General features: G+C 42.0%; 1 protein-coding gene across 1 annotated transcript in view; it reads right to left on the bottom strand.

Moving 5' to 3' along the window:
- Nucleotides 1–1,197, bottom strand: part of LOC115178846 (septin-9) — a 75,857-nt gene extending 74,660 nt beyond the window's left edge. Inside the window, exon 1 of the mRNA XM_029740208.1 lies at nt 943–1,197. Coding sequence (XP_029596068.1) covers nt 943–967 — 25 coding nt within the window. The 5' untranslated portion in view covers nt 968–1,197. The remainder of the gene's footprint in view (nt 1–942) is intronic.
- Nucleotides 1,198–12,911: the final 11,714 nt, after the last annotated feature.

Below are 12,911 nucleotides of genomic sequence, written 5' to 3'. Positions count from 1 at the left end.
CTGGTCCCTGATCTATTTGTGGTCTATTGCCAACCGTGATCCGAGCATGAATCCCAACACACTAAAAAAACACTGTGGCATCAGCATGTGTTATTTTCCGATTCTCTGATCCACTTGATCCCAGGAGCCCGACCTGTGGTCCTGAACGTTGGGAACGAGTGGGAAGCACAGATGGGGTCTGAGAAGAGCCAGTGAGCAGAGGTATGCTGTGACACACACACCACTATGTGTATTAATAGAGCACAGCCATCGAGAGGGCCAGCACATCACAGCCATCGAGAGGGCCAGCACATCACAGCCATCGAGAGGGCCAGCACATCACAGCCATCGAGAGGGCCAGCACATCACAGCCATCGAGAGCAGGAAGGAGAAGGACAGAGGGATGATGCATAATGAGACCGACAGAGGCCTTAATTGCTAGAGAAGTCCAGGGGGCTCTCCTCTAGATGGAGAACACTCAGTCTGCATACACACACTGGTCAGAGGGGAGAGAAGAAACATTTAAAAAAGAGGGAGAGAAAGAAAAGAAAGGAGAGAGTCTGATAATAAAAAGGAGAGAAAAGGAGTAGAGGCGACTGACCTGTACTGCTCCCTGCGTCTAAGTGTAGGCTCTTTGACTTGTATAATGACAAGTCATGCAAGTAATGAAAATCCAGGGAAATCCAGGCATATGGTACACATGCAGACATGTCGGGAAAAACACTAGCCCATAGATCATTAAACTAAAATATATTCAGAAATGTATATAAAAGGGGTTCAAATTAAAATAATTAAAATACAAAGGAATCAAACTAAGTGCTGAAAATTCAGACAGACATGCACTCAAAAATATCACATCAGCTACAACAAGCTTCCAAGATCTTTTTGAAATAAAGCGTATTGGAATTGCGGGGTGGGCGCACAATAGTGTATTCCACAATAATAACACATTTCCCAACATACCTGAATTCGCAGGACTTTTCTTCATGTTCTGGTCGTTTGGGAGACAATTTAGTCAACGTTTTCTCCAAAAAGTATTCGTCCAAGTATTCTTGTAGTATATCCCGCTGGTCCTTTCACTGTTCTCACTGTTGCCGAGGCTCATGCGTAACCGTTCGCCGTATCCCAATTCAAACCACCGAGTAGCCTACTCTAATTTATCGTAGCCTAGCCTGTATTATTTATTGTCGCTGGATGTTTCACCAAGCCTGATGTGCACTTCGTGGGATGCTCCGAGTTTCAGACCACACGAGCGTGCATCAGTGGCACGAATGGATGTTGATGTGCCTTTTACGCACGTCCCATTTATGACCATGCTGTTATTTTAGTGTTCCGCTTTCCATGCATGACATCATCCGTGCGTAAGCATCCAATCAATCCATGTGAAGAGAGAGATCGCAGAGATGACGTCACAGGTTGTTGACCAAGGAATACATTTGTTTGAGCTCAATGGAGTCCCCAAAATGTCGCTCTACTGACCATTACATGGAAGATTAAGGAGGTTCTATTCGTAAATTAGAAAACATCCATTGCATTTTATTGTGGTGTAAAATGTCACAAACACCCTATTTAGGCCTATAAATATTAGATGGCTCAGATGTTTCTATTACTGAACAAAAATATAAAACGCAACATGCAACAATTTCAACGATTTTACTGAGTTACAGTTCATATAAGGAAATCAGTCAATTGAAATAAATTAATTTGGCCTTAATCTATGGATTTCACATGACTGGGCAGGGGCGCAGCCAAGAGTGGGCCTGGGAGGGCATAGGCCCACCAAATTGGGAGCCAGGCCCAGCCAATCAGAATGGGTTTTACCCCACAAAAGGGCTTTATTACAGACAAATATTCCTCTGTTTCATCAGCTGTCCGGTCTCAGATGATCCTATAGGTGAAGAAGCCGGATCTGGAGATCCTGGGCTGACGTGGTTACACGTGGTCTGCGGTTGTGAGGCTGGTTGGACTTACTGCCAAATTCTCAAAAATGACATTGGAGGTGGCTTATGGTAGAGACATGAACATTCAATTCTCTGGCAACTGCTCTGGTGGACATTCTTGCAGTCAGCAAGCCAATTGCACACTCCCTCAAAACTTGAGACATCTGTGGCATTGTTGTGTGACAAAACTGCATATTTTAGTGGCCTTTTATTGTCCCCAACACAAGGTGCACCTTTGTAACGATCATGCTGTTTAATCAGCTTCTTGATTTGCCACACCTGTCAGGTGGATGATTAAAAAAAAAATTGGGGCAAAGGAGAAATGTTTGCTAACAGGGATGAAAACAAATTTGTACACAACATTTTAGATACATAATATTTTTGTGCATATGGAACAATTCTGGGATATTTTATTTCAGCTCATGAAACATGGGACCAACACTTTACATGTTGTGTTGATATTTTTGTTCAGTATAGTTGTAGTAATAATTAAACTAATTCAGGCCTAAAAATGTTGGCCTTTCTCCAGCTGAAATGGATTTTACCCCAAATGCAATGTCTCATAATTTCTTTAGGGCACTGACAAAAACTTTAGCTCAACTTTTTCTCATAAAAGTTTCTCATTTCTCATCGGGGTGGCAGGTAGCCTAGTGGTTGGAGAGTTAGACTTGTAACCGAAAGGTTGCAAGATCAAATCCCTGAGCTGACAAGGTAAAAATAAGTTGTTTTGCCCCTGAACAAGGCAGTTAACCCACTGTTCCTAGGCTGTCATTGAAAATAAGAATTTGTTCTTAACTGACTTGCCTAGTTAAATAAATAGAAAATAAATCACATGGGAAAGAGGAGAGTTCAATATGGTTGAGGTTAGTCACTTACACTTTTATGCTCATAGCTTAAGTTTCACATTTCACTTGAAATAGGCAGGTTAGCTCCTATTGTCTGGGCCTTAACTAATCCACACTAGCTCTCGAGAACCCAAGGAGGCTTATAGTCTTTTAGGTTGTTAACTGAATGTATGGATCACAACTGACTACATGTCAACTACAATCCCGACGCTCCGTTTTAACGTTTAGAAACATTCATAAACCTAGCTTGCAATACGGTTTTGGACACCTTTGGAACTTAACTTTTATACCAGAATTATTTTGAAAAAGAATCTCAAATACAAAAGATACTCTTACTGTAAGCAGTTTAGAAAGTTTCACCCAGCTGTAGCAGCCTTCAGCCATGGAATGACACATCCTCTCACCGTGCACACACATTTCCATTGGACCATTCCATTCCACATTTCCAGTCAGGTCAGAAGCAGGTGTTACTCAAAACACAGCTGGCTGCAACTTTGCTATACTGTGTAATGTATACAGTAAGTGTATCTTTTGTGTTTGAAAAATGTTGTCATTCATATTAAAGTTAAGTTAGAAATGTTTCCAAACCTGTTTTGCATGCGAGGCGTATTTGCGATTAGACAGAGCATTTGGGCAGCGTCTAAGAGTCAGGGCATTTCCATGACAAGGCTAAAGTGGATGTCCAATGACACAATGTAGTGCAATTGAACTGGAGTCATGACATTATTTGGGCTCCTCTTGTGAAGTCTAAAGGAAACATTTACCTTGATGAAATACAGTACATATGAATTTAAAATGGTTAGTTCCAACGCTGACCTTTTAAAACAACAACATTTTGATCCAGACTGCCTATACTTGGTCTGCAGAGGAGGCTGGTGGGAGGAGCTATAGGAGGTCGGGCTCATTTTAATGGCTGGAATGGAATTTATGGAACGGAGTCAAACGTGGTTTCCATATGTTTGTGTTTGATACCATTCCATTTATTCAATTCAAGCCATTACAATGAGCCCGCCCTCCTATAGCTCCTTCCACCAGCCTCCTCTGGTAGTCAGTTTTTGCTATGAATGATGTTGACCTAACTGCCGCCTCAATGTGCAAAAAATAAAAGCCATATTGGCCTCATGCAGCCAATCAGAATTGATTAGGCTGCTGATTGTAAACATAAAACAGCTGCCGATTGTTTAAAACAAAAGGCTGTGACAAAATACCCACTGGGCACAGACATCTATTCAACTTTGGTTCAATTTCATTGAAAGGACGTGGAAACAACGTTGATTCAACCAGTGTGTGACCAGTGGGTAGGCTTCTGTTGGCCTACTTATGGGCATTTTAGTTTACAAGCTGTGACTACATTTTTAGAAGTTTGCTGTAAAAATGTATTCAAATTATTTTAGCCATTTTTCTCACAGCAAACGTGAATATCAAATAAGCCCATTGAACGCATAGACATTTCTGTGTTCCTGAGCTTAGACGTTTGACACCTGACAGATCTTACAAATCCCGGATAGGTTTTTTAAGTATCAGCTAACCATATGTTGTAGAAATATGTCAGTTGATGACAGTCGATGACGTGGCATGCAACCATTGGTTAATGCAAGCAACGTCTGAGCAGGGGAGCGCAACCATTGGGCTTGTTCGACATTGCAGGCTTCTGCCGAATAACTGATCTACAAATCCCCTTGCATTATAAATAACAACTCTTGGACATTTGTAGATCAGTCAGTCGGTCACCATTTACCCACAATGCATCATGGATTTGATGCTCTCGAACATGGCCAATGGCATCTCCTCATACCCTTATACAGGTCTACATGATCATGGTTTTGCTGCCCTCTAGTGAGCATACATTTAACTACTACAGTTTCTGGTACTGTCTGCAAAATGACTGTCTTGTCTGGTTTACAAGGGAGAGGCCACAGCAGAGCATCGATCACTGTTTTCATAGTATTGCCTGGTGTTATTAACAAAGTAAAGTTCAGCTAATTAAATGTACACATTGGTTCATTGATATGGGAATGGTTTAGGTGCTAAGGTCGAAAGGCTGTCCTTTTCTCTCAGCTCAGGGTTTAACACCATTTTACAACGTGCTCCAAAGCAGTTTGTTGTGTCCGATATGCACAGGCAGTTGATTTAGGCTGTCCTGGTAGACTCTCTTTAGTCCCAGTAAAGGGGAGAGTTAGGCTCTGTTCAGAGCTGATGAAGGGGGAATCCCTAATATGCTGTTTAGCGTAGACGGGTTGGTTGTTTAGCAACAACTGACTCCAGCGCAACTAGGGGGCAAAACAGACGGGGTTGGCTTACATCAGGGTTTCCACAGCTCGGTCCTGCTCTAGCACTACACAGATGACTCAAATAATCAAAGCTTGATGATGAGTTGGTTATTTGAATCAGCGGTGGAGTGTTAGGGCAAAAAACTAAATGTGGGGGGGGGAACCCAAGATCGAGTTTTGGAAACCCTGGACTAGATCATGTTAAGCTCATTCCACGGAAGGCTGAGTGTCTGGGTTTTCGCTCCTCTCTTTTACTTGATGAATTAAGGTCACTAATTAGTAAAGAACTTCCCTCACCTGGTTGTCTAGGTCTAAACTGAAAGTTGAAAAAAAACTGCAGACACTAGGCCCTCCATGGAATGATTTAGGCATAGTCTTAGCTGAAGTAGGAACCCAATTGAGGGGCTGAACTTCAGACTCGCTGTCATTTTTGTGAGTTTTTGTATACTGATTGTTGAGTTTTTGTATACTGATTGTTGAGTTTTTGTATACTGATTGTTACTGCTACGGACAACGGTTTTTCAAGACAAGCCATGTATCCTGAAATTCTTCATCTGCAATAAATTCAAGTATTGCTTTTCTGCAACCACGGGCCCTCCTCATTCCTACCTATCACGTCCCTTGGCTACTCTGGATCTGCTATTCTACAACCTGTCATTTTCTAGCACTGACTGCTTGCTCTATTTCCTGTCTCTTGTCAGTCAGGCCAACCACAATCTCTCCAAAACATCTTAGGTGTTAGTTTCACTCAACTGCATGTGTTTTCATGGTTGAGAGACTAGATGTAGGTTAATATGTAGATTTGATGCCTTTCTAATTATGTATAGATAAATAATGTATTCATATGTACTGTATGCACAGTCTTCCCTGTAGCTCAGTTGGTAGAGCATGGTGTTTGCAACGCATGGTGTTTGCAACGCCAGGGTTGTGGGTTCGATTCCCACGGGGGGCCATGTATGAAATGTATGCATTCACTACTGTAAGTCGCTCTGGATAAGAGCGTCTGCTAAATGACTAAAAATGTAAATCTAATGTAAATGTATGTTCAGCTGAATGGGAAATCATTTTTTGTATAGATCATTTTTCTTCCATACCTTGAAAGTGGAAAGGAAATGGGAGCTGAAACTCTCTATCTGGATTCCAAGTGTTTCTGCCCTATCCTTCCTGTCCTCTTACTGGACGGAACACCTGCTCCCAGTATCACCTCCTACCTTACCCAGTGCATTCTAAATAGCAAACCTGCCTTTTAAGTTTCTCACCTCCTTCTTTACATATAGGTTGAAGTTTATGGGTATCTTCAGCCTATATTAACAAAAGGGTACATGACAAGGCAACAGAATGAACAGGAAGATGTAAAGTCTCACAAACGACAGGGAAGCTTCACCACACTTTTCACACATGATAGAAACATACTTTATGACGGTAATAACACATACGTCAGGGGCATGCAAATAGATGCAGCTGCACGGCAATTTTTGTCGGAGCGAAAGGCAGTGGGGCCGGAAAATAATTATAATAATTTGTACATTGCTAAATGTAGGCCTCAGTTTAATCTTGATTTGAAGCTTGAGTGATGCAGCTCAACTTGAAAGCAAATTTCAAGTTGAAGTCGGGAGTTTACATACACTTAGGTTGGAGTCATTAAAACTCATTTTCAACCACTCCACAAATGTCTTGTTAACAAACTATAGTTTTGGCAAGTCGGATAAGACATCTACTTTGTGCATGACACAAGTCATTTTTCCAACAATTGTTACAGACGTATTATTTCACTTATTTCACTTTATCACAATTCCAGTTGGTCAGAAGTTTACATACACTAAGTTGACTGTGCCTTTAAACAGCTTGGAAAATTCCAGAAAATGATGTCATGGCTTTAGAAGCTTCTGATAGGCTAATTGACATAATTTGAGTCAATTGGAGGTGTACCTGTGGATCTATTTCAAGGCCTACCTTCAAAGTCAGTGCCTCTTTGCTTGACATCATGGGAAAATCAAAAGGAATCAGCCAAGACCTCAGAAAAACAATTGTAGACCTCCACATTCTGGTTCATCCTCGGGAGCAATTTCCAAACGTCTGAAGGTACCACGTTCATCTGTAAAAACAATAATACGCAAGTATAAACACTATGGGACCACGCAGCCATCACACTGCTCAGGAAGGAGACGCATTCTGTCTCCTAGAAATTAACGTACTTTGGTGCAAAAAGTGCAAATCAATCCCAGAACAACAGCAAAGGACCTTGTGAAGATGCTGGAGGAAACAGGTACAAAAGTATCTATATCCACAGTAAAACGAGTCCTATATCGACATAACCTGAAAGGGCGCTCAGCAAGGAAGAAGCCACTGCTCCAAAACCTCCATAAAAAAGACAGACTACGGTTTGCAACTGCACATGGGGACAAAGACCGTACATTTTTGGAGAAATGTCCTCTGGTCTGATGAAACAAAAATAGAACTGTTTGGCCATAATGACCCTTGTTATGTTTGGAGGAAAAAGGGGGAGGGTTGCAAGCCGAAGAACACCATCCCAACCGTGAAGCACGGGGGTGGCAGCATCATACTGTGGGGGTGCTTTGCTGCAGGAGGGACTGGTGCACTTCACAAAATAGATGGCATCATAAGGATGGACAATAATGTGGATATATTGAACGAACATCTCAAGACATTAGTCAGGAAGTTAAAGCTTGGTCGCAAATGGGTCTTCCAAATGGACAATGACCCCAAGCATACTTCCAAAGTTGTTGCAAAATGGGTTAAGGACAACAAAGTCAACGTATTGGAGTGGCCATCACAAAGCCCTGACCTCAATCCCATAGAAAATGTGTGGGCAGAACTGAAAAAGCATGTGCGAGCAAGGAGGCCTACAAACCTGACTCCGTTACACCAGCTCTGTCAGGAGGAATGGGCCAAAATTCACCCAACTTATTGTGGGAAGCTTGTGGATGGCTTCCCAAAACGTTTGACCCAAGTTAAACAATTTAAAGGCAATGCTACCAAATACTAATTGAGTGTATGTAAACTTCTGACCCACTGGGAATGTGATGAAAGAAATAAAAGCTGAAATAAATAATTCTCTCTACTATTATTCTGACATTTCACATTCTTAAAATAAAGTGGTGATCCTAACTGACCTAAGACAGGGAATTTTTACTAGGATTAAATGTCAGGAATTGTGAGTTTAAATGTATTTGGCTAAAGTGTATGTAAACTTCCGACTGTAACTGTGTGTGTGTGTGTGTGTGTGTGTGTGTGTGTGTGTGTGTGTGTGTGTGTGTGTGTGTATATATATATATATATATATATATACTGCTCAAAAAAATAAAGGGAACACTTAAACAACACAATGTAACTCCAAGTCAATCACACTTCTGTGAAATCAAACTGTCCACTTAGGAAGCAACACTGATTGACAATAAATTTCACATGCTGTTGTGCAAATGGAATAGACAACAGGTGGAAATTATAGGCAATTAGCAAGACACCCCCAATAAAGGAGTGGTTCTGCAGGTGGTAACCACAGACCACTTCTCAGTTCCTATGCTTCCTGGCTGATGTTTTGGTCACTTTTGAATGCTGGCGGTGCTTTCACTCTAGTGGTAGCATGAGACGGAGTCTACAACCCACACAAGTGGCTCAGGTAGTGCAGCTCATCCAGGATGGCACATCAATGCGAGCTGTGGCAAGAAGGTTTGCTGTGTCTGTCAGCGTAGTGTCCAGAGCATGGAGGCGCTACCAGGAGACAGGCCAGTACATCAGGAGACGTGGAGGAGGCCGTAGGAGGGCAACAACCCAGCAGCAGGACCACTACCTCCGCCTTTGTGCAAGGAGGAGCAGGAGGAGCACTGCCAGAGCCCTGCAAAATGACCTCCAGCAGGCCACAAATGTGCATGTGTCTGCTCAAACGGTCAGAAACAGACTCCATGAGGGTGGTATGAGGGCCCGACGTCCACAGGTGGTGGTTGTGCTTACAGCCCAACACCGTGCAGGACGTTTGGCATTTGCCAGAGAACACCAAGATTGGCAAATTCGCCACTGGCGCCCTGTGCTCTTCACAGATGAAAGCAGGTTCACACTGAGCACATGTGACAGACGTGACAGAGTCTAGAGACGCCGTGGAGAACGTTCTGCTGCCTGCAACATCCTCCAGCATGACCGGTTTGGCGGTGGGTCAGTCATGGTGTGGGGTGGCATTTCTTTGGGGGGCCGCACAGCCCTCCATGTGCTCGCCAGAGGTAGCCTGACTGCCATTAGGTACCGAGATGAGATCCTCAGACCCCTTGTGAGACCATATGCTGGTGCGGTTGGCCCTGGATTCCTCCTAATGCAAGACAATGCTAGGCCTCCTGTGGCTGGAGTGTGTCAGCAGTTCCTGCAAGAGGAAGGCATTGATGCTATGGACTGGCCCGCCTGTTCCCCAGACCTGAATCCAATTGAGCACATCTTGGACATCATGTCTCGCACCACAGACTGTCCAGGAGTTGGCGGATGCTATAGTCCAGGTCTGGGAGGAGATCACTCAGGAGACCATCCGCCACCTCATCAGGAGCATGCCCAGGCATTGTAGGGAGGTCATACAGGCACGTGGAGGCCACACACACTCCTGAGCCTCATTTTGACTTGATTTAAGGACATTACATCAAAGTTGGATCAGCCTGTAGTGTGGTTTTCCACTTTAATTTTGAGTGTGTGACTCCAAATCCAGACCATTGATTATTTTTGTGTGATTTTGTTGTCAGCACATTCAACTATGTAAAGAAAAACGTTTTTGGAGCAGTGTATATATATATATATATATATACACACACAATGCTGTGAAAAACTATTTGCCCTCTTCCTCATTTCTTATTTTTTTTGCACATTTGTCACACTTAAATGTTTCAGATCATCAAACAAATTTTAATATTACACAAAGATAACCCATGTAAACACAAAATGCAGTTTTTAAGTGAGGATTTTATATATGATTTTATTTGGACCTGCCTCCTTGTAGGCAGCTCCAAGGAGCTGAAATAGTCAAACCACACAGACACACCGTGGTGAAGAAAGCACAGGATGCTGATGAAATTTGGCCTGTCCTCGAGGGCCCTAACAGTCTTCTACAGGAGCACCATCGAGAGCATACTGTCGGGCTGCATCACAGCCTGGAACTTGTGGAGGTTGAGGAGCATCAGCCCTCGGAGATGGAGGAGCAGCCCTTGGAGTTTATGGCTGTTGCAAAGCCAGAGGTAGATTTCCTCAGCCTCACAACCATCTTCTGGTGACACCATAGGTTGCCAACGAGGAGGTGAACACTGAGGTAAGAAATAAGAGCCATCTGAAAAGGTTTATTATTATGATAGTCTTTTTAAGCAACCCTGCAGCTTATGTGTATCATTTTGGACATAGACAACTTGACAATGTAGAAATTACTTTGACATGTTTTGTAAAACTGATACTAGGTTCCGATAGTTATATACGGTATGTCTGTCTGTTTGCAGAATGATTCCACAGAGAATGTATACCTCAACCAGCTGGGTTCACCAAGGAGCAATGTGCCTGGAGATGAAATCTGAGCAACTCTCTCAGCGAAGATAACTGTAACAAAGATGTCCTCCTCCTGCAAGAGGTGCAGAAAGAGGAGGCTATGATTTTTACCTGGCCCTATACATGGCCCTCCACTGTGTCCAAAGTAATATCAAATCACAAACTTATATTATAATATTACAAATGAGCAACGACTATTTTCTTTGGATGTCTGTGGTATGTTTTGTGAAACAGCTACAATAAAGATTGTCGTTATTCCTACTCTTACAGTGCTCTCGTCTGTCTGTTTTCAGAACATTGAGTGTCTGCTGAAAGCCGTGGTGAGTAACTCAAGAATTTATGTTAGCGTGGGTCTCAGGCCTGATGTTCTATATTTAAGGCAACACAACCCATCTCTATTGAATATTATACAGCAGACATGCTTTTGAAATGTTTGACTTCTGTGTCAAAACAGTTATTTAGGCAATGTATACAGTAAGTACATCAACATTGCAAATTGTCGCAATACTCAACTATATTTCATTATTTATGGAGGACGGAGCTGGAGGCAAATAGCCAAAGAAGAAAAAGAACGCCATTAGGACTTCTTCAGCCGCCTCTGGAGGATCATAACGTGTTTCTCTGGATCTCCAGAGGAGTACTATACTATTATAACTATGAGTTTTACAACATTTTTAAATCAGAAGAGAGTACCACTTAGGCCTTGAGCATTCTGATTAAGAATGAGATTTACACAAAGACAAAGGAGTAGTGAGTGAGAATAGGGATACAGCCTGCGCTCCATATTCGTATGCCATGCAGGGTAGGCTCTGTCTGTTTGGTCGTTGAGTTATTCACTCACTGGTTTCTGAAAATGATGGCGTGTAAAAGAGATGCATCCATGTTCCCCTGAGGTGTTGGGTATAGTTTCGCATGTGTCTGCTGCCACCACATCAGAAGCCACTGTCACCAGCAGCACACGGAGGTCTGGCTTACAGGATATGTGTGACATTAATAGAGTACTTGACTTATGGTTATGATTTTGGATATGATTGTAGAAGATAGTATGTTGAAAAAACAACTTCATGATGCTGCTCATGTATATTGACATATAAATTGGACATTTATTAGAAAATATTAAAACACGTCTATATGTTACTCTTGGCGTTAGGCTCTGCTCCTTCGGGGTAGCTCACTGCCAGAGCATGCATTATGATAACATAATAATAAACAGTGAACAAGGTATGCTATACCAATCCCCCTGACTGAAACAAAAGCAGTGCCCAAACAGGTGGAGTCTGGGGTGGGTGGTCAGAAAGCAGACATGCAGGGCGAGTACTGCATGTTACAGCATAGCATGTCGACAAAAACACCAGTGCATAGCTTGCACGCAGCAGCCATCATGGAATGAGTGTGTATTACCTGGTTGACTAAATAGACCGCCATATTACAGTAGAGTGAATCTAATTGGTTCAAGATCAGCTGATACAAATACTCTGTCTGAACTCGTCTTCGATTTATTTAGGTAGAAAACTTTCCAAACATACAATATACTGTAAGCAATATAGCTGAACATCACCAATGCGTACCACATACACATATACAAATAAAACATAAACATGAATAGACAAGTTGAATATCCATGATTATCAATTATGTATCAATATTTTGATTAAAAGGCAAATGGTGAGATTATTTTTCTTCCTTTAAAAAGATACAATACATAATTACAACTATTTTAAAGTGAAAAAAGCTGTTAGGAAGTTGAAACATAAGTAAAAAACTGACTCATAGTGTAAGAAAAATACTACGTCACTTGGTAAAAATGAATAATTGTTTTTCCATCAACAAGACACACTCATTACTCCGTATCAGCATGAACAATGTACACAGACCACTATGGTTTTAACCTTCTAGCTATCTCAACTAAAACCATAGAATAATCAAATGTAATGTTGAGGAAACACTGACTTCGTCACTTTTTGTTTTTAGAAGAAACATTGTGTTGGAAATTCCAAATTGTTTGCATAGTCAACTTACATAACACACACACACACACACACACACACACACACACACACACACACACACACACACATTTACCCCAACAGACATGCCACCAGTGGTCTTTTCACAGTCTCCAGGTCCAGAAAAGGGAAGCATACAGTATTATACAGAGCCATGAGTGCATGGAACTCCCTTCCATCTTATATAGCGCAAGTGAACAGCAAACCTGGTTTAAAAAAACAAATAAAGCAACACCTCACAGCACAATGCCTCTCCCCCATGTGACCTACTTGTTGTGTTTATGTACTGACATGTATGTGTAACTGATAGATGAACACACACACACACTACATGTTAATGTTTTT

Source organism: Salmo trutta, chromosome 38 (genome assembly GCF_901001165.1).
Source record: "Salmo trutta chromosome 38, fSalTru1.1, whole genome shotgun sequence".
Classification (NCBI taxonomy): Eukaryota; Metazoa; Chordata; class Actinopteri; order Salmoniformes; family Salmonidae; genus Salmo; species Salmo trutta.
The sequence above is the reverse complement of the archived record's forward strand: the minus strand, read 5'-3'. Positions and strand labels throughout refer to the sequence as shown.